The sequence below is a fragment of the Hetaerina americana genome, unplaced genomic scaffold (genome assembly GCF_022747635.1).
Source record: "Hetaerina americana unplaced genomic scaffold, ioHetAmer1.1.p SCAF_72, whole genome shotgun sequence".
Lineage (NCBI taxonomy): Eukaryota > Metazoa > Arthropoda > Insecta > Odonata > Calopterygidae > Hetaerina > Hetaerina americana.
This window is the reverse complement of record NW_027287339.1, coordinates 1,532,446-1,556,186: the sequence shown is the minus strand read 5'-3', so window position 1 is coordinate 1,556,186 and position 23,741 is coordinate 1,532,446. Positions and strand designations below refer to the sequence as shown.

The window sequence follows — 23,741 nt, the reverse complement described above, 5'->3', positions numbered from 1 at the left end:
TATGGAGCGTAGCTACGTACGGTGCGGAAACGTGGTCATTGAAGCAGGAGGATAAACGTAGATTGGAGGCTTTTGAAATGTGGGTGTGGAGAAGAATGGAGAAGGTGAAATGGGCAGAGAAGAAAACAAATGAGGAAGTACTTGGTAGGGTGGGCTAAGAGAGGGGTTTGTTGGAAGCAATCCTATGGAGGCAGGAAAAGTGGATGAAGGGGGTGTTGACCGGCAGTGGGATGTTGAAGACTGTGATAGAGGGTAGAATGTTGGGCAAAAGAGGAAAGGGAAGGAACAGGATAGGGATGTTGGACGGGATGAATGGAGAAAGAAAGTACTCAGAGATGAAGAGGGACCTGATATAGAGTGATGGATTTTGTGTTTTGTTAGGAGTAATAAAATATTTGTTTGGTAGTTTTGTCCATCCAAAAACCTACCTTAACCGGTAGATTACCTTAAAAAAAAGTATCCATTTTAGTGAGATTACTGCAATGGTTTAGGGGACTTACTTAGTTACTTCTTGCAAAAATATATACGTTGGTATGACTGAAAAATCCAGAGTTTCTACGCCGGTAGATAATCGTGGGCTAGCTCTCCTTGGAACAATTTCAGTTAATTTCTTATCTCCAAGTCCTGTTTTGAATACAGTCATCACGGCGCTGAATACGTTGTACTTGCAGAGCAGTAACTAATTTTTTGCTCAACAAAAATAAACTATTCACGTCGACCGAAGAGAGTAGGTTTAATATGATGAAATACAACCCAAATTAAACTACTAAGCTAATCATTATTCAAAACTAAGATTAGCTTCTCTAATGCTGATTGTTTTTAGTAATTTGTCGGATAGCTCTGATTCATGTGAACGTTAATCTGGAAGCTTATCAATTAAAATCTCACATCCGTAACTACGTCTTAATGGATAAAAAAATCGACTGTGTAACTGTCAGCCTACTCAGTTGAAATCGGACTATCCTAAATTTCAAGAATAGCGTATATACCTGGTTATTTGCTAACTCACTTTACTCAATTGATGAATTATTTTGTGACAATCTACATAACATATAAGAACTTGTGTTTATATATTAATTGATATTTATATTGACGATATTTAATATGGCTGTATTATTTATCAAAATGAGTAAAGTAGTAGAGTATCGGACTTTGTGGAAATGTGTGAGTTGGCATTACTGAAACATGTGAACTCCGTACCGTACCGGCTGAGATTGAGGGGCAGTTAGTTCTTCGTGGCGAATTTCAGATAAGTGATTTTCGTTTCAAAGCTGGATCAAAAGTATTGCCTGCACCAGTCTGATCTTTTATCAGCCTATCCCTTTAAGCAATCGTAACATCGTTATTTTTAAAAATGTTTTTCTTATCGTGATTTCTATGTTTTCCATTCATGTACGATATAATCTAACCATGCCTGATTGTACAATAACTAACTAGCGAAGTTCGTAATGTGCATGTTTTAATGATGGTGTTCCTTTGCTTCCGTTGGTGGTGATTTTGGGTTTTTAACTGTGGCTAATTAAATTGATATCAACTTGAATTTTTCCGTTGGGGAATCACCCCTTTCATTGCCTCATGAGGGTAATATTCAAATTCATCTGGGCGTTATTTCTAAACGGATTTTTACGCATGGTTATCAACTCTCTAAATAGCATTGTTAGAAGAAACAGCCGTCGTTACCGAGTACGGCTGCCGCCCAGATCGGGTGCCTTATTGTTAGGAATACATATTATTTCTCTACTGATTAACAGACAACAAAATTTTATGAAAGCGTGTCTCCAACTTCTTAGCACCTTTTTGAAATAGCAATAATATTGTTGCCTTTTATCTTGTTCGTGACTGATACTATATTCATAGCAAAACATGGCATCATCTGTCGCTTCTGTTGAAGATTTGTGCAATCAAGCTAGTGAAATTTTCAAGAAAGAATTTGGAAGCGGTCCGACAACTGTTGCGTGTGCTCCAGGAAGAGTAAATTTAATTGGAGAACATGTTGACTACTGCGAAGGATATGTTTTACCAATTGTATGTTTATGTATTATACAGTTTTACAATTGCTTGCTCAGTTATTTGTTTGATATTGTATTCGTTTAAATACATCATTTTTCAAAGATAAGATTTTTTTAGAAGATTTAATAGAAAGATAATTTTATGAGCATTGCACGAATTTTATTGACATAATGGTCAACTAATTTCCTTTCAGGCACTTCCAATGGTAACTGTTGTAGTTGGTAGCCAAAATAACACTGATAAGTGCTCTATTTTTACTACAAATGATGGTCAGTCTAAAGCAGAAATTGACCTAAAAGCTGTGATACCCGGACAACCTCTATGGGCAAACTATGTGAAAGGAGTTATAAAATTCTTTCCTGGTAAGTGTGTTTTAAGTTGAGTCTCATTTCTTGTATCTATCGTAATGCATTTCCAATTTACTCAGCAATGCTTGCAGGCCCTTGGCTGGCTGACAAATTAGAGCTTGGTCACCAGGAAACCTAACTGATTTTACGAATTCCCTGACGCCTTTCATTCCTATCTCCAATTCTTCCCATACCCCTTTAATAGTTTCCTCCACATATACATTGAACAGGACCGATGATAATGGACAACCCTGCCTTACTCTTCTTCCTAATACTGCCCATCCGGTTTCTCCATTCCCCACTTACTCCTGAGCAGTCTGAGACATGCACAGGTTGCATAATAGCTTCCTATCCCTCCAGTCTACTCCTATTTTCTGCATTATATTCATTAGTTTTTCGCAATTCAATCTATCAAATGCCTTCTTGAAATTACAAAACTGGCATTTAAGTCCTGATTGTATTCTATAATCCTCTTGATTAGTGATCTCATTACTGCAATGATGTCACCTGTGCCTAACTCTTCGTAAATCCAAACTGATCATCCCCTAAGTAATCATTTGCCCTGCTCTATCCTTTAGTTCCTGAGAACCACTTAACCTGCGTGTGAAATCAAACTTATTCTTCTCTAGTCCTCACATGATTTAGCCTTTACCTTTTTCAGAATTGGTATTAACTCTGATCTCACAAACTATTCCAGCCAGATTCCTTCCTCATAGATGCTACTAATCAGTCCTTATGGACTCTTACATTTTCCTAAATTTTTAAGGTCCATAGGAATGTTATCTATCCCCACAGCCTTATTTCATTACGTCTACCTTAATGCACTTTCTATCTTATTTTGAAGTATGCCTGGACCGAAGCTATCTACATCTACGTCATAATCTCTTTCTATGTCTAAGCTTGATGGCATAAATTCTTTACCACACAGATCTTCTATATATTCCTTCCATCTCCCTTGGATCTTTTCTGTTTCAACTATTATCCAACCTGACGGATCTCTAACTGTTAACCCAGATCTTCCCGATAGTGTTTTAATCTACTTGTGTAGTGCACCAATTTCACCCTTCCTCTGCAAACTTTCTAAATACGTACACTGTATCTTCCACCATGATTCTTTTGCTCTATTCATTAAACATTGTAGATTAATAAATCTTTACGTTCATACACAAAAATCTGGAAATAACAAGTGACCTTCAACTTAATTTTATCCTTCTTTGAAAGCAGGTTATTATGAATAACCTTTATAGAACTGTGAAAATCACATAAATCTTCCGCTTTTGTGTGTGCAGATTTAAGTAATAATCAGGTTTGGAAAATACTATTGATTCCTTCATGGTATTTTCTCTTGAGAAACAATTGACCAAACCCAAATTCAGTAGTTCCAAATGATAGATAACCTAGGTCATTGGTTAGCAAACAGTGGCTTGCAAACCAAGTGTGGCTCTCTGGCCCCTTGAGTGTGGCTGTTCCACAACATACCATGTGGGTATATTTGGGGTTTATGATTCTTTATCTTAAGACGAGTGCTCCGAAGTGACTTATTGACAAAACATTTCCAGAAAGATGAAATGTCAATGTGTCTTTTCAAGTCGTATCCTTGCATCATGCTTTATAATGTATTACTTCCGAGCTCGTGTTCTCGCAGGAAAAACTAGAATTATTGTTAAAAGCCACACCCCTGCAGTTGGCAATTCCACCAGCCTCTATCCGAAGCACTTTGCCTCCCCTCCAAGGTTTTCTCCTCGATAAATTATGGAGCTCACAATTTGAACATCTTTGTGCTGATATAGATATATTTGAGAAAAAATGTGAAGACCTTAGCGCAAGTGATCTGCTGAGAAAAACTCTGAGAAAGAAGATATGTTGGTATTTTTTAACACTTTGAATAGTATTCCTTACTCATATAATCAGCTGAAAAATATATTGCTTGCTGTTCCTTATTATGGTGTACATATTCATGCGAAAAATCATTTTCAAGCATGAACTGTGTCAAGAGTAAATTGAGAAGTCATATTATTGATGAGAACTTGGAATAGTGCCTAAAATTAAAAAAAAAAACTACATGCAAACTTGAACTAATCAAACTTTCCAAGGAGATGCAAGGCCATTGTTCACATTTAGGCATGTCAGTCATTGTCATGATTTAATTTTGTGGACACCTTATAATTTAATTTTAATCAATAGATGATATCGTTATCAAGCATGATATATAGTATTATTCAGTGCACCAATAGTTAAACTAAGACTTAAAACTTAAAGTAAAGTTTATTGGGTTAATTTTAGGGAGCATTGTGGAATGAAAATATACGTAGTGTTGAGGATTGAGGAAGATGTGTTGAGATGGCTTGGACATAAAGAGAGGATGGACGAAAGGAGATAGATGAAGCAAGTACCGAAGATGAGTGTAGATGGGAGAGTTGGGAAGGGTGAACCGCAGCGAACCTACCTCGATCACCTTGAGGACTTTTTACCTAAGACTGACTTAGGAGTACCCTTATTAAGTCAATAAGAATGTACCTACCTAATTAGTTTAAGTTTGAACAATATGGAACAAATTTGCTTGTTGTACTGTTGATATTTGGCTCTTTTTATGAGTTTGCCGATCACTGTCCTAGGTATACAATTTTTTTCTTCTTACAATTATTTTATTACCTCCGACCTTCACCTTTACATACTAGCCTTGACTTGGTGAAATACTATCCTAACGTTGACAGAAAACAATTCAGTAAAATGTCACAATATTTTTATTTATCCGCGTGGCATGATTTAATGTCATAAATGTCCTATACTGTCAAACCAGCTGATGAATAGAAAAATAGTGGAGATGGGGTGAAGAGGTGGGGCACCTCCTTCCTGTCCATGTCCCGCTCTCCTACCCTCTGCCTTGCCTACCATAAAACTTAATAATGCCTGAACTGTAGGTTCTAGACAACTGTCGGCGTAATACTCTGTAAACACTACAATAAACCCTTCATTGATTCTGCATATATCCTGCCTTCCTTTATTCTATCTAACATATCTACTATTTTCCCTCCTTTTCCTTACCAGTCCTCTTCTCTATCTGTATTCAACATTCCTTCTGCTATCAAAGTGCTCCCAACCCATTTTTACTGCCACCTTTGATTTCTCCCCACAACCCTCTTCTCCCCCACAAAGCATAGTACTTCTTCATTTTCCTTTCTGTCCATTTTACCTTTTCCATCCCTCTTACCCACATTGTAAAAGTCTCCTATCTAAACCTATTGTCATGCTTTATCAAACAAGTTTCTGTGTCATACAGGGTGTGGTGGTTATCTCCGGACAAATTTCCCACCATATCATAGTTCCACTAGAGCACGCGATTAGCGTTCTTGAAAGTAATAGGCTTCTGGTAAACAGTTATAACCTCAAAATGGCTGAGATGTTACGTACAATTGTGGAGTACAATCGAAGAGCCGCTATTATCGAAAGTGTTTGCATTGGGTGTTCACCCAGTGGAATAGTTCAATTCTTCAGGTACCCCAGATCAACTGTTTACGATATTGTGGCTAAGTATAATGCTTTGGAGAGGTCTGGAGAAGTCTGGGGAAGGTTTCACCAACCCGGAGAGGAAACCTCAAACTAATTGTAGGTAATGATTACGAAAAGGTATTTAATAGTGAAAAGGAATTTGAAGGATATGCATAAGTGTACATGGTTGTTGAATGATCTCTCCCAGGGGCATTTTGAATTGATATAAAAAAAACGCAGTAATTAACCCAAAGGTCAGTTTAGTAGGTGATGTAGAGATCACCCAGTACGAAGCCCTATACGGCGTGTGAAAATTCACACATCAGGGTAGGGGGGCCAGTTCCTTTCCCTGTGCTGGTTATGGTTTCCCAGGATGATCTGGTACCCGAAAAATCACTTCAGCTTGGGTAGAGCTGCAGGTGCCCTGAGTGCCTTGCCCGGGAATCGAACCCGGAACCCTCCGGTCAGCAGTCCAACGCTCTACCCACTGGACTACCGCGACCCCTATGAATTGATATACATAAGTAAATTTGGGACTACTCACTTAAGTTAATAGTGTAAATGTATGTATTTGGCAGTGCATTGAATGCATTTTGCAACTCTTTGGAAATTGGATTTAAGTTCAGCTTATAAGGGGACCAAAAAGAAAAAAATATACATTTTACAATAAGCGTTACATGTTGAGCCTAGAATTGAGAGTCATTGCTATTCAAATTCAACTACCTTGTGTAATGAAATGTAAAACCAAGTTAATTGAAGTTGATGTTGATCAGGGGAACCTGCTAGATGCTATCTCTTCTCATTCCTCTTTAATGACCTTTGTGAAGCAGTAACTCTTAGGAATGGAAAGTTTCTATTATATATATAAAACTGCTTTTTAAATTTTGCAGGAACAGTTCCAGGATTTAATGCAGTCTTTGTCTCATCTGTTCCTATTGGGGGTGGACTCTCTAGTAGTGCCGCACTTGAGGTGTCCACGTACATGTTTCTGGAAGCACTTACTGGAACTCATGCAGAAAAGTAACATGTTATATATTGTTGGCAATAGAATAAGTTAGATGATTATGGAGCATTTCTGTATATAAACTTTGAATACAAGTGCAGTGGTTTTGTGAGGATAAATTTACTGCAATCAATAATTAAAATTATAAACAATTTTAATGCCAAATTTAACTACCTATATTTATTCGTGTGACTTGAATGAAAAGCAATGCCTCCCTAATTTTTAGTTGGGAAATCAGGATTGATACTGAATTAAAACCAAAAGAGACAAATTTTGGGGATTTAACCAAATTTGTACGTGATTATTTTTCAATCAGCATACTCTTAATGGCTCTGCAGGCACAAACATATTGCAAACATAAAGAAAATTATCCATCGTGATAGAAATTTCTGGTGTTGATACATTTGAAAGCCCAGTAATATTTTAACTGTGGGCCAATGAAAATAAACATGAAATAACATGTTACAAAAGGGCTAATGGTCTTGGTTATGGACAACATGAATAAGCCACTTTTCTTGCAGCTAGGTAAAACAAAAAGTTTTTGTCTCAGCATGCATTGTTAAGTTTTTAATGTCTAAATGGAAACTGTCAATAACAGAAATGTTATCGATTTCCTAATGTGTAAACATTTGTTAAATTCAAGGTGAGATCTGTTAATTCATTTCTGGAAATTGACCATAGTCGAGTGCCTTTTGCATTACTTGCCCCAGCGTAAACTTTTCAAAAGGATCCTGGGAAAATTTTTTGTGAATTCGACAAGGTGTTCCTTTCCTCTTGTAAAGATGACAAAAATCCACGTAGTGATGCTTGACGGTATCAAGTAAAACCTGATATGTTTTGTGAATGCACACAAAGCAGGTGGAGTGTGTATGTCTGATCAACATCTACTTCCCAACTTATTTTCTTTGCTATTTATATTCCCTTGTGTGTTTGGATAGCATTTAATTTTTGGTGAAATGAATGAATCTCGCAATGAAATTGTTAGAAAATACCATGTATTTCCTTTGTTGATTATTTTGAGAGCAGTTTTATTTTAGTACTATTTATTGTTCATGAACTTAAGGCAGTTTTTTTTACCAGGGAAATAGACAAGGCATTGATATGCCAGAAGGCAGAGCATGAGTATGCCAATGTACCCTGTGGGATAATGGATCAGTTTGCTTCACTTTTTGGAAGTGAAGGAAATGCTCTACTCATTGATTGCAGGTAACATTTTTTTCATTTTGTATCCATTATTGTTTAAGCTTGCTTGCTTAGAACTATTGCCCTTTTTTGGAGTTGAGAATTCTTATGCATTCTCACAGTTTAATAGATTTTGGATGTGCATTTTCTTATTTCACGTTTAAGGCACTCATATTAACTCACATATAGTAAAGTATAGTATTTATAATTGTAAAGTATTCTAAAGTTATTAAGTTATTAGCATTTTTGCAAAGCATTAAAAAATATCTTTATAACTTCATGTATTCTTTGCAACTGCTATGAATTTTGGATCGATCTTCTTTATTCTCTTAACAGAGGAAAATTTTAAATTCAGTCATTAGCTATAAATAAGTGTATAGTCCAAGGTAATATGTTCTACCTTTGATACATGGGTGTTCTGAAAAGTTTCCAACCTAACAAAGATACAAGACATTTTCTCTGAAATTTTTGAGGTCGGAAACTTTTCAGACCACCCTTGTAGGCATGTGGAAAATTTCACAGTAGTACTATTATCATCATATCATCATCATCACTGGTGATCCACCGATTAAGGTAGGTTTTGGATGGACCCCAAGCGAAGCAACAGTACAGTGACATCCCCCTTCCTTCTTCTAAGAAAACACAGCCCAACATCATACTCTATTCTGTCCAACATCCCTAATCCCTATCCTATTCCCTCCTTATTTCACTTATTTTCTCCCTCTACCATAATCTTCAACATCCCATTGCCAATCACATTGCTCTACATCCATCTGCAGGCTGGTAAATTTTCACCTCAAAATACTGCATTTTTCCATGTGGTAGAGTTTTCTTATTTGTTAAATTCTGATACTTGGATCTATCTACCTCTATGCCTTTGTATTTTCGGCAAAATTTCCACGTTATGTTATATTAAAAGAGGGTAATAGTTCAAGTGCTTGAGAGTACCAGTATTTTGTAGCCGAGTCCCATGATTTGCATAAGAACCCTTTGTCAGCCACTGTAGTTATGACTTTGGAGATAACAAATGCAACATGCAGTCAGGATCTTTTTTGATTTTGCCATATCTAATAGGCATTAGTGCAAACTATCAAATTTGTAATATCATATGCACATTGGGAATATTGAATTATTATTAAAAAGGGTGCATAAATTACTTTAGGCATGAAATATGGTGGTTGTAATAATGTATACTTGATTGTTTACTGGCATGAAGTTTTGAGAAAACTGTAATAGGAATACTCGCTCTGTAAGAAACAACATTTCCTGAGAAAATAACTTTGCTCAGTCAATTCAGTTGTGATAAAGAAGGTGGCTTACTGGTGAAATCCACTGATTTGTGATCTGCTGTCAAGCTTGGCAAACTAAGTTTAAAGAAATCTGAATACCTCGATTAAAATCTATTAAGTTAGCATGTCCGCATTTTTGATAGAGCTTAGTTCAAACTTGAATTTGCGTAAGACTGTAACTGAAATAAGTTAGATTCATTAAAATAAAATGAAAGCTAAAGTGCTATCTGTTTAATTTATATGAATCATAATCTTTATTGCTGATGGAAATATATTGGTCATATGACGTAATTTCAGCATACAATATTCATTTAGGAAATGGTGGAAGAACTGGAGATGGGAATGAAATTCTGTGGGTAATTCATAAAATCAGTCAGGTTTGCAGTTGTATCAAACTTCAGTTAGCCATGGGGCATATGCTGCTAGTTGTATGAAAAAATTGATGTAATAGGTGTAGGATGAGAATCAGTCTAAACAAAACAATGGTTATGCCTTTAAGAACTTCTTAGGCCCAGAAGCTTTCACAAGGTGGAGAGAATTGATGACAGGGATGTTGAGTCAGGATGTGAAGAAAAGGCTCGTTAAAGACTCACACTTTGATTTGGAGTGTGGCTTTGTGTGTCAAAGAAACATTGTTGTTAAAGCTAGACAATAGGCATAGATGGTAGGCTTTTAATGTGGCTTTGAATGAGAATGTAAAAGTTGAAATGGACAGAATTGAAAACGAAAGAGAAAGCGGTGCTGAACATGTTGTAGAAGGAGAGGGAATTGTTGGCAGAAATCCAAAGGTGGAAGGATGCTGAAGATTGTGATGGAGGGCAAAAAATTAGGCAAACAAGGTTGGGGTAGGAAAAGGTTTGAGAAGTCAGGAGTAATGACCGAAGGAAGGAAGTATGTGGAATTGAAGAAGAGTTGTTTGTAATGTTGGATGTCTGGTTGTTTTTTGTTAAGAAATTTACCATGGTTCAGTGTGTATCCATCTAAAACCTACCTTAAAAATTACAGTACCACTCATAATAGCTAGATGTAAAAATGTAAATTCCATTTTGGAAATATTAAATGAGGTAATAGTGTAAGTGTAGGGTAATCCCTTAGTAAATCAATCATGTACTGAATTCCAAGGTTTTCCAATTAAAACTTTATTTTAAATATGTGCAGGGGAAGCATACCTAATTTTAAATATGTATATCTCCCACAAGTTTATCTGGTACCTTTTGAAAGAAACTATAAATAATCTTGTGTTAAATAAACAATTGATATTAGAAAAGAAGTTTAATAATTCATTATAAAAAATCTTATGGCTTTAAAGAATGAAAATTTTCGTAGGACAATGTATTTATCGTTGGCCACAGTGCTGTCAGCTCCAGAATTTCTTTTAAGCAGATGTCAGGAAATGATAAAAATTATTGATAATTCTGGTCATATTTCCAATGGGACCAAATTTTATGTAGATAAGTGTTAGAAAATTGACAGAAAATAAAATGAACCCTCTTATCTAATGGATGAGCGTATGAATAATTTTTGAATTAATTGTATTAATACAGTAATTTCCAAGTCTGCAGGAAATCTGTAACAAGTCTCAGCAATGGCATAGTAGGTACACAGTGTGCCTCAAGGAGAGACTTGTTGAGCCAATTTTTCCTAGTCAAATTGCATAAATGGAAAATAATGTGAAATTCCTTTAATGCTGATCATGATTTTGATTGTGCTTAAAATTTTTTCTTGTTTTATAATAGATCTCTTGAGCATAAGACTGTGCCAATGGATGACTCTAATCTTTTAATATGCATAATAAATTCTAATGTACGCCATCAGCTATCAAGTAGTGAATATCCTGTTCGCCGACAGCAATGTGAAGATGCTTGTAAGATTTTGAAAAAGAAGTCATTACGTGATGCAACAATGGAGGAACTTAAAAGTAAGCTGCTTAATCATTTTAAAAATTTCATCAGTAATGTTTTGAAAATTTTAAAATTATATAATTAAAATTTCTAATATCTATGAGACCTTATACTCATGTGATCAGATAAAAATTATATTTTCAAAATTGCTTCTGACCAGTTAAGTTTCCTGAATCTCAGTTCACATGAAATCTTCTTTACAAAATTCCTTCTTTCACAGGATGGAGGTATGCATATGTTAATTTTTGCTGTTTTGTTTGTTTATACCTTTTCATAACTTCAATACTTACAACTATATTCACCTAAGGTTCTCCTTTGTGGCCACTGAAAGATTTTTATATTTATTCCATCTTCTCATTACTTCAAAAATAAGCCAAAGAATCAAATCTTAAAAATAATGGAAAATGAGAGCAAATAGAAGGAGGGAATTTATGAGAGGGACATAGGGTAAGGATGTTAAGTAAAGGCTTGTTAAAACTTGGATATGGAGTGTAGTTATGTACAGCATGGAAAAATGATCATTGAAGCAGGATGATAGGTGTAGATTTGAGGCTTTTGAAATGTGGGCGTGGAGGAGAATGGAGAAGGTGAAGTAGACTGAAAGAAAAACGAATGAGAAGATGCCAGGAGTGTAGGGGGAGGAGAGAGGGTTGCTGGGAAGGAGACAAAATGGATGCATAGCATATTGATTGGCAGTGGGATGTTGAAGACTGATAGAGGGGAGAATGTTAGGCAAGCAAGGAAGGAATAGGATAGGAATGCTAGATGGGATGAAGGGAGGAAGGAAGTATGCTGGGACGAAGAGGGGTTAAATGTAGAGTAGGATGTTGTGTTGTATTTTGTTAGAAGAGACATGATTTTTATTTGGTAGTTGTGTTCATCCAAAACCTACCTTAACCAGTAGATCACCTATAAAAAAACAGCAAATAATTTCTCTCAAACCTCCTTATATACTGTTATATATACACTTATGATAGCATTATGTTCTCTCTCATTGACATCTTCACTGACAAAGATGCCTTCTTCCTAGGCTGTGGATCCCATATTTTTAAAGGAATTTTTCAGGTTTTTCTCTAATGGAGTTTTTTTATGGAGGTCAATCATTCTACATGTACATCATTCTACATTCTACTCTAACAAGCTTTGACATGTAAGAGCAATAACTTACAACTAAATGAAAATGAAACCTGTTTTCTGAATTTCCATGATAAAATTAGTCCTAATTTCGAGTCCTCTTCTCAGAACTGATACTAATCAATCATTACAACAATCTAGTTCCAACATTTTTGGGATTTGTACTGAATGACACCCTTGACTTGGTTTCCCGCATCATAGATATGATCAATAAAATGGGAAAATAAACCTTCATGCTTCATAAACTTGTTCCAATTACATCTTTAGATATCCTAAAACTAGTATATTATGCCAAAATCCATTCGTATCTCTCCTATAGTGTCATCTTTTGGGTTAAACCTAGTGCTGTGCTTAAGGCCTTATCCTTGCAAGAAAGGTCTTTGAAAGCTATGGCTTATAGGTATCCATCTGAACTAAAAGCCACTGTTTTTTGCATTCAAAATAATACCACTACCATGCATGTATATTTTTTACTGTGCATTGCTTGCAAAAAATATTCAGGTTTTTTTTGCCTAACTCATACATACATTGTCACTAAACTCGTGGAAGAGACAATGTGCGTTTAGTTCAGCAGTCTTGTCTTGTGCTGTTTCTAAGAAAGGTCTTCATCGCTCTCCTTCACTTATTTTTGAAAAATTTACAATGAATATAAAAAACCTACTATAAATAGGTTTAAAACTGAACGTAAGAAGCCATTGTTATTCAAGTGCTATTACAGTGTGGATGAGTTCACAAGTGATAACTTGTGATTGTCTTCTGTGATACATGTAAGGGTGTTTATGGAGTGTTTTTATGTATTTTTCTAAATTTTATATGGGGACTGCCATATTTCATTGAAGTGTGGATTTTCATTTATTGTTGTAATTCAATTTTCTGTGTATCTTTATGGCTATGTTCTATGTCACTTGCCTGACCGACAGGACAATTTAATAATTAATAAATACTTTTACTATGGTAAATAATCACTGGAGCAAATACTTACTCAAGTAAGTAATTACTTGATTTCAAAAATACAAACTTAAATGAACCAGCAAAAATCAAATTTGTAGTAGTATTTAGGGGAGGTGACCGACAGCTAAGGTCATTTGCGCCATTAGGGATGGACAGGAAAGGATGAAGGGTGGAGAGATTGTCAGCATGTTTATTGGTAATATTTTACACGAGTGTAGATCTTAATGGTAACCCAAAAATTCATGAAAATTGCATGGCCTTCCTTGTATGAATTAAATATAAATATTTTTTAACAGGTGTGGAGAAAAAAATGGATCCAGTGATATTTCGCCGTGCTAGGCATGTTATTAGTGAGATTGCAAGGACAGAACATGCTGCTGTAGCTCTGCAGAAAAGAAATTATGCTCTTTTTGGAGAGCTAATGCTGCAGAGCCATCAATCTCTAAGGTAAATCAGAATGCACTCTCAGAAATGATTAAATATCCATTGTGTGTTATCTCTCCTTTAATATCCTGGCCAGATCATTGTGGTGGTTGACGCTTCTGGTTATGCTGAGGCTGTTGGTTCAATTCTACCTTGTGCAATGGTGTTGCATAACGTGTGAATCAAACTAGCAACTGAAGCTCTAGCATGCAATTTAACGAGAATCTTTGTCTTGTCAACATTGTGCAAAGTGACATGTTTTCTTCTTTCAACGCATTTTTCATGTCATTGTCAAAAGTAACTTTATTTCTCTGTTTTAGGAACACAAAATCATTATTAACATGATGAATCACAAAACAGGGTGACCATGTGCCTTGAAAACCTGGTGTCATACAAAAGATGTCAGGGAATATTTTAATGGTTACGATGGCATGATTTTGTTTGTTTATCAGCAAATAAGCTGTGATTTCAATGCTACCATGGAATTTGATTCCCTTCCATTTGCCTTATTTTGTGTTTGTATAACTTGCTGGCAATATTCAAAGCCTTACCCGTGGTTCACTCCTAATATGTTTTATCATCTTACAAGTGTATCTTATTTCAATTTTCAATTTAGGGGTACAATGCTTCTCTTTATGAAAGCATTATCAGTAGAATCTAGGCTATATTTTAGAAAAGACAATGCTTTTATAATGATGTTATGACTAAACTACATTGTAAATCGGGGGTAAAACAATCTGGAAATTGTAAATTTTGTTCTAGTACACCTGGAAATGTTCTGGAATTTAATCCTTGGATGTTTGGGGCCACTCTGAAAAAAAAATAATTCATTAATGGTAAAACTATATGTGCATTATTCCTATGTATTTAATGAGAATGTTCATGTTTTATATTTATATGTTTCATTTAGATGATTAAATGAATTATTTGTTTAGTGTAGAAATTGTCTATGCAAAATTAAAAACTTATTAGTGTAGAAAGTGAGTATTGTAAATGCAGTGAAAAATCAAATTTACATACCTTGAATCAGACGTGATATCTGAATGTATGTGATGTCTTATCAGCTTGAGTGCTTTCCATATGAATGGATGCAGTAAAAGGCTCAAATTTAAATTTTTAAACCTGAATTTCCAAATTAAATTCCCAAAACATTATGCTACTTTTTGGTGGGTGTGATTTAGTTGAAAATCTTATAATATAACAACATATATAATGAAAGAAGACAATTTGCTCTTCCACATAGAAGTATTCTATGTGGAAAAGCAAAGTGTCTTCTTTCATCATGAAGGATTTCCGCCATGTTATGCCTGAAACTGTGTCATTTAACAACATATATGTTTGCTGACTCTAGTTTAATTACGACATCATTTTAATAATTATGTATATTGATGCATTTGCAGAGTCAATCGAAACTAATGTATGTATTTGTAAAATTAAGAAAATAAAAATTCTATGATTGGTAGATGTGACAAATCCAGAGAACCGGCTAGGAAGTTGAGCATTCACATTTTGAATCCAAGCACAAAAGAAAAGAAAAATTGTGGCCTTTAACATAATAATGCTATTTCCATATACTTAGAAAGTAGCTTGTTAATCACATGTTAGTGAACTTTGGCTTAAAATATTTCTTTGTAGCCTAGGAAAAGGGTCAAAATTTAAAAAAAGCTAGTGAATTGATATTCTGGTCTAGAATATGAAATGGGAATAGAGGATACCTAATGGCCACTTTGTTCCTTTTAGTTGAGAAATTGGTTTAAATTAACTGTAGGCTTTTTACTGGCTTACCCTGGCAGAAACCTAAACTTGAGTCTGACATTGTGGAGATAGTCATAGTTATTAGGGTAGATGACCGGTAGACAAGATAATTTGGGCCAAAAAATAGCAATTCCCCAAGTTAAAAATATTGCTTTAATAAGCAAAAATTAGGAATGAGTATTTAACTTGTATAATTACTCTTTTTTGATATTTTGTTTCCACACATTTAACCTGAATCTCCAGAATTTGGAAGTACCATTAGGAATGGTAGGGCAAAAAGTGGGCTCTTCTGTAACCTATCAAGTAAACCTTTGGGTTGATTACTGTATTTTTTCAATAATTAAGTTGATAGAATTGAATGGAATTATTTTCTGTGAGGCAGTTACAGGAGTCTCCCCTTTAAATTTTTCCGTTGCATTGCAATAAACTGACACTTGATTTTTTTCAGATGTATTAGTATCTTCCCTGTAGCATAGCAGTAAAATTTCAAGATAAAAATATGTTCATAGTTATTATAAAACTGTCCAGAAATATTGATTAAGTTTTTACTTATTTTTCTGTCCTATTTAATGTTTGATTGTGTGTAATTTTGATGATTCTCTCTCCAGGGATGACTATGAAGTATCATGCAAAGAATTGGATCAGTTGGTTGATTTAGCAGTAGAATTTGGGAAAGTAAACAACGGCTGCTTGCTGGGTTGCCGAATGACTGGAGCAGGGTTTGGAGGTTGTTGTGTGGCCTTAGTGAGTAAAATTTAATAAATTTTCATATTTTACATCAGGCTGATTTTTTGTTGGACCAAATATGTTGTTCTAATAGGTTTGCATTATGTTTTTATGTGGGTGCATTTCATTTAATTTTTTGTAATTTTATTAGTATTCTAAAATTGGAATGAGAATTTTAGTCAATAGTTGTTAGGTTTTTCTATGTATTATTTTCTTATTATATTTTATACTCCAGGTATGCAAGCAGTCATTCACTGATTTGATTAAATATATTCAGAGCCATTATCAAGGCAGCACTCCAACATTTTATAAAGCCTTCCCATCGGCTGGAGCAAGAATTATTAAATGAGTAAAATGAATAGGTTTGTTTAGTTTTGCATGAAGCATTTTTTTGGGAGTGTAATGGAGATGGGATTGCAGATTAAAAAAACTATATATCTGTACATGGTTACTTTATATCTTTTGGTTTTATTTCATAAATGCCAATGAAGTGCAAATTAAGTATGGTGTCTTGTGCATTGTTATTGTGCCATTTCTTTCCCATTGGTGAAAGTTACCGCAAATCCTTAGTAGAATTAGATCTTGGTAATGAAATAAATGATAAATAACTGGGATAAAGGGGGCACTTTATTTCTCAAAGCAGCAGTATCTAATGCACACCAAGATGGTTTTTAAAGGTATTAGTGCTATTGCCACTCAAATACCTAAAGAAACATGATAAAATTATCATGTAAGCATCATCAATAAATTGGTAATAGAATAGTTGAAATTACAACACAACACAGTTTTGGAAGATCTTGATGACTTTTTGAGACAATTTTTATTGGATTAGTTACTGCAAATGAAGTGAAATGGGTAAGTAATCTTTTTAAACAAGTGGAATTTATTTATTTATTTTGCATTAGTTCAAAAATAGCCCTTCAGCCTTTACATCAGACTTTTAGCAATGATATAACAATTTGTCAATGACATACACATAAGCCCTAGGTGGAGAAAAAAACCACCTAGGTGGAAATCAAACCCGTGATCTCTGGGTTGGCAGGTGAGGACGTTACCCCGCCACCACCGGGGCCAGTGGGTTAATGTCAGTACATACATAAATGTAGCATAAATTCCTGGGAAATCCCTGTATTGGCCGGAGTACCGTAGGGATCTCTCCACATTTTTTCTGAACACTCGTGTAAAGTTTCCAATGTGAAAAAGCTGTCCGATTGCCTATGCTACTGGTTGGGAAAACTCTGTGCTAGATGATACCCTTGCCTATGAAAGTGGCCATTGACACTTTTTAGAATGTACACTAATATTAATGGAGACTATAGATTTAGACTTACACCATACGAATGGCTGATAACGCACACTTGGCATAAAGTCAAATTGTTTGCAACATCACATCCAATTATTAATGCATTCTCTAATATTCATTTTTTAATTAATTTACGGAAAACTTGGCTATTTGGTGAAAATAACCTGAAGAATAGAAATCCCCATGAAGGCCATTCTGATAACACTTCATGCAGGGAAATAATGGGTGTGTCATGATCAATTTTCTAGGAAACAAAGAAAATTGATTGTTACGATTGGATGAAGGATAGATTAAAACAGATGCCGCAATGAAGCAGAAGAATAATCACCCAAATCTTCCTCCATTGTCACACCTTCATTACTTCCTCAATGTGAAGGACTCTGTGGCAAATCTTCTGGTGTAAACTGTTATTTCTCAAAAATGTCAAATGTAGCATGCTTATTCCTCTTTCTTTTCTTCATCGAAAGCAAACACACAATGTACTGTGTGTTATTAGTAATGTTCAATATGACATGGCACACTTCTGTTAATGACAGCCACAGAAAATTAACTATCACAGACTTAGGAATAGAATGTAGTGCTGTGACCCACTTATCTCTCTTCAGAGAACAAAGATGCCACCCCACTGTATTAAGTGTGATGTGCAACTGAGTAACATTTCTTTATGGAGTGCTATAGATACCATATGTGGTGGTGGCTAGATATCGGGAGGAGACCTATTATATGTTCTAGCTGACAACCCTTATTACCTGAGCAGGAAAATATCACTTTTTCAAGAAACCCGCTATTGTTGTCCTTTTTAATGAATGCATTTTCAATGGCAGGGATTTATTCACAAGTAGTTTTAGCATCGTTTCAGAAATTTATATTTTTCATCATTCGGTTGCAAGTTGTGAAAAATGACCTCTGCCATGGATATACCCCTAAAGCCAAATTACTGCTGCAAATACACCCTTGTAACATTCAGTAATTGGTTCCCTCAGTCGATTGAGAAAATCACTAACTGCAGGGATAATTTCAGCAAGACACTTCAATAGAAATTATTTAACTTTGACGGTCAATTCTTCTGGAGCGCACTCTCTTAGTTGAGCTGTCATTGTCCTCCCCGTAAAGATCCTGATTTCTCAGCATTTCCTCACTCATTTTAAAAAGAGCTTCATATTTTTTTCAAAATCTTGCATTCTGTTTTTGTTTTCTTATGTCGCTCATGCATGAGAGGTCATCTCAATTAATGACACAGAATTTTATACATCCTGAAAACTTTGAATTATTTCTTAAAATCTAGCTCTAATTCAAAAGATAATACAATATCTCCCTGATCCATTGGTTGAATTAATAAAGAAGTGCTTGGAGGGACAAATATGAATGAGCTTAATCTTTGGATTAAGGTATCCAATGAAAGGTGAGTGACCTGGATCATTTATTGTTACAAAAATTTTAAATTTTATTTTGCAAATAGTTTTCAATTTCACTCTTATTAAAGTTGATTAAGGGATCCTAAGGAAATTTTTATTCACCTATGGCTCTGATCCATGTATGTGATAAGTATGCCTTCTTATGTCTTTGTAGGTTTGGTGGTTTTCATTGTGTCACATCACAAATGATGTTGATTTATATCTTACCAAATTATCTTCCAAAATTTATGAATGAAACTTCAGAGATTTTACACCAGGTGTAGACAAGAAGCCACAGTAGCTTTCTGTGGATATATGTCTACTTGGGTATAGTTCCCAAAACAAGCTCTCATCCATATTAAATGTTTGTCATGGAAAATGATTTCTCTCTATAATGATTTTATCTAGTTTCTCCATACTACATGGCAGCTTTCTAATGGGTACTTGAATATTTGCTGTAATTTTCATATTGTGCATTGCAAGATTTTATTTAAATCACATGAACCAACCAGAAGTACTCTGGGATTCATGATTATAATAAAGTCCAGGTTTATCCATGAACATATAAAAGAGACTTAGTGCCTAAGTGTTTTGTTAAAAGTGCACTTTTCATTGTTATGCAAATACCTCTTCTGTATAATCTACAGGACCTCTTCATTGCTTCATCACCATCGTCAGTTTCGTTGAAACATATGAGGCATGTTCAGGAAGTGTACTGTGACCTTCATGGGCTGTGGTTTTTTGAGGGTTGGCAACACTGAGTGGTAGAGGGGGGACCTCCTGACCAGAGCGAGCATCGCAGGAAGATGGTAGTACATACACTCATGTTGTAGTGTCCAGTTACATGAAAGTTGTCGGGAATAAATCCCACCCAGTGCGAGCTATGTGCTAAGATCCACTTCCAAAACAGCTGACAGAGCAGCACAAGAAAAATTGAGTCAGTACCACCTGCGAGTTTCTTGAGCGACTTGAATTTGAAGGTGAGGATTTTCTGAGCCCCATTGTGACTGGAGATGAAACGTGGGTGGCTGAGGCAAAAGACAGTCGTCACAGTGGTGTCACACCAATTCTCCATCTGCCAAGAAATTCAAAAACACGGGCAAAAAAGTCATGGCGTCAGTGTTTTGGGACTGTAAAGGCATAATTTTGGTCGAATTTCTACCTCGAGGGGAGACCATCAATGCATAATGATATTGTGAGGCCCTTAATAAAACTCATAAGTAGTATTCAAACAAAAGGAGGGAAATGCAGATGAGATGAGTGTTTTTGTTGCACCACAACGCCCGTCCTCACTCTGCCTTAGCAACCAAGGTGGTCTTGGTATCATTTGGTTGGGCAGTTTTGAACAATCCCCCATATTTTCCTAATGTGGTACCTTCAGATTATCATCTTTTTACCTCCTTGAAGGTACACATGGGTGGAATTAAATTTTCAACCGATGAGCAGTTGCAAAAAGAGGTGCTGAAGTGGGGGGGGGAAGATGGGGGGAGAGTTCTTCGAGGAGGGTATGAAGAAGCTTGTGCGTCAGTTCACCACATGCATTGAACAAGATGGCCATTATGTGCAAGATAGGCAACAAGTGAATCAATAAATATACTATTTTTTTCAAATATTCTTTCTAAAAAAGTATAAAAAACTAGTGCACATACTTCCTGATCATGCCTCGAACCTTCATTGCCACCATGAATTCCCTTTTCTCTCAAAATCTATCTCACTGTAGAATGAGGCCACCTTAGCTCCTCTGCAAACAAAGTGACAAGCTTACCAGCATTGAGTCTAGGAAATTTACATTAAGATCAATTTCTTATCTCTTTTCTATGGTTTTCAACAAGGTTTATTGATGGAGTGTGTAGTGTACATAAATGATGGTAAACTTGTTTATTGTAATACGCATAAGTTTATTTATTGCAAAATCAGCAGCAACTGCTGAAGATATTTGGAGACTTCTGCTGAATGTAATGTTGCTTCTGCATATGCTGCATTTTTGTTAAATGGAAATCCTTATTCTGGGTCATTATCAAAATTTTACTAAAAAATGCTATTTATTCCCATTTGGGGTCATGGCCGGATCTTCAATTGGACACAAACTAAACAGATGTAAGTTGGAGAGTTAAAGTTATAATTTGGTATCATCTGTTTGATTGTGACATATTCCCATGTGTTTTTTCTTTTTGGTGAAAATATCAATAGTAAAGTATGCATCTATTTTCGCGTCTAATACGTAGGCATATCAGAAAATTTAGACCAGAAATCTAGAATTGGATGACATTACGAGTGAGAATGCTGTTATAACAGTGCAGTTCATTCATTAAATGACTGAATGGAACAAAAAATAAATTTTTTTGTGCTTATTGGGTAATTATAGTTGTGTTAACATTGTTTCATTCCCATGGCCAAAGACTAAAACTCTCGTACTTTTGTTATTAGGGTTAATTTTACTGCCATATTTAGAATTTCATAATAGACTACCAATCTATCTCCTAAAATTCTAGTCTTGAGCAAGAAAATATCATTATATTTCAGATGCTTCAACTGTCATGAGCATAATTTCTGTTGAGCTGCATAATTGGTTACTGTAGTTTCCAAATGCTGTATATGTAGAAAATGTTAGCATTTTTTCATGATTCACCACTTACCTGAATGCAATTAGCCCAGTTAACAAGCATCACTCATGCCGAAATAAATGGAGCATTACTGCTACAAAATGAATGCACCTATGAAAGATTGAAACATTTTCCTTTGCAAAATATAGGTAGGTCCTTGAATTAGGGAAATGTGCTCCAATAACACTAACTCTTCTAGTTGGTTAATGCATCCTTTATTCACAATCATACTCATATAAAATATTTTAATTAACAACCTAAAAAGTTGTTTCTGGATTACTACTGCTTATATATCATCATAAGATGTATATTACAAGTTTATATTCAGAGTAAAATTGCATTTTCCAGTATTCACATTCCACCATCTTATTATTTCCAAAGAGAAATAGAAAAATGCACCATATTTTGGAAAATAAATCATCATTTGAGGTTGCAATGGTATCAGTTCACCCTAAATATTAGTTGACGCAATTATTGTTACCTCATCGTTTGGATAATTTAATTTCAACACGGCACCTTCATTCTCAAGGAAAAGCCTCGAGAATCTTAAAGGTCTCGAGAATTTACGATAAACTTAAGATATGAAGCCATCATATTTCTGCGCATAGGAGTTAAAATGTTTTGTTGAAGATGCACACTGGAATAATATTCCCCCTCCCTGACTTATTCTGCAACGGAACTCGTGTTTTTAGCACACACAGTATACCATAAGTTAGGATACTGAGAACTTACGGGTTACCTATTAAAAAAATATTGAAGCAACCCATGAAGATGAAAAGCTGATCTTTCTCCAGAGAAACTAGACTATATTTCAGTTTCATAAGAAAATCCTGGTTCCCCGTTATACTAAAGAACTTTTTAAGTTCGGTCATGCTATGGGTTAACTGCAAAATAACATCTAACATAGTAATGTAGCCAATTTTTCTCGCATTTATGCTCAGTATCGTGTACCAACACAGTATTTCAATACGTGGATATCAATAGAGGGGCTTGGAAATGTAGTTTAAGATCTCTTACAAGAAGTTTTGCTTCCCCCTCACATTATTCCGTTCTTTAGTTTCCTATTAAATGTAACTTCTATTATTGAATCCGAATTAGGCTTCTACACAACGAAATAGTATTATTATGTAGAGTGAGCTGAATAAAAGTAAGCAGCATTTAATCCATTATTATACGATGATCTAGGGTAATACTTTCATTTTCTGCATTTGCATACTAAAAAATTAACGATTGGATTTTCGAACGTATAATGTCGGGTAAAGTACTGCGATTAAAATATTTACCGAAATGGAGTATATGGAATAGGAAGTTGAAACACAGCAAATTTTTTCGATAAAAAGGAAGTATATACGAAAACGAACAGAGATTATCATGAGTAACCAATGCAACAGGCAGCTACAAGCACTATTGGTTTACACTTGGCACAATGGTTTCCACGGGTAAACTATCATATGAAGCACACACAATTCATATTTACTCTTGAGGAAGTAATTGGTTGACTTTCGAGAAGCATGAAAAGTAGGGGCTTTTCATGAAGCTAATATTTGATGCAAATGATACTAAATTTCGTCGTAAAACACAATGCTTCGTATGGACACGCCTTCGCCTTTCGTACTTCGCATCATGATTAATTCATGATTGGCCAAAAGATGTCTCCACGGAAAAGAATAAGATTTTTTGCAGGAATGCGCAAGGGTGAAATAAGAGGTGATGCAACGAAATGGGAGGCATACAAGTCTCATTATTGAATTAGCACGAATTACTTTTTTGCGAATTGACCTAATACCTTTGTTTTTACTCTCTCTCAATTCTTAAAAGAATTGCCGATCGAGGAATGGCGTCCACTATCATCCTTTGGTGCATATAGTTCTGTGAATTTGCATTCGAAAATTTTAGTATTCCGATCATTTTGTTATTTGTTGAGTGACATGCATTCATCATACCAAACATATAAAGTGTCAAAAGTATCCCACCGAAAAGACCAAGGACGTTGCTAATTATTCGAACGATTTGTACGTATCGCCACTAAATACGAGAAAATAATCAAACGATCGACATAACCGGTTTGGCATCCGTGGTATGCAACAGGAAATGTAAGTAACAACTATGATTGGCAATTTATTCAGAACTAATATTCAGTAGCACTAACAAATGCACCAAGCATGTGCCAGCATGTGTGGCTTCCAAGTCAGGATAATATGAAGTGTTGGATTTTCATATAATTTCCATCG

General features: G+C 35.2%; 1 protein-coding gene across 1 annotated transcript; it reads left to right on the top strand.

Moving 5' to 3' along the window:
- Positions 1-1,165: 1,165 nt before the first annotated feature.
- LOC139697301 (galactokinase-like) lies at positions 1,166-16,817 on the top strand. Its single transcript, XM_071595966.1, has 9 exons — positions 1,166-1,253; positions 1,858-2,025; positions 2,204-2,372; positions 6,737-6,866; positions 7,930-8,055; positions 11,057-11,238; positions 13,603-13,753; positions 16,093-16,228; positions 16,446-16,817. The coding sequence occupies exons 2-9, from the start codon at positions 1,864-1,866 to the stop codon at positions 16,557-16,559; spliced, it is 1,170 nt and encodes a 389-aa protein (XP_071452067.1). The 5' UTR covers positions 1,166-1,253; positions 1,858-1,863; the 3' UTR covers positions 16,560-16,817.
- The last annotated feature ends 6,924 nt before the right edge of the window (positions 16,818-23,741 follow it).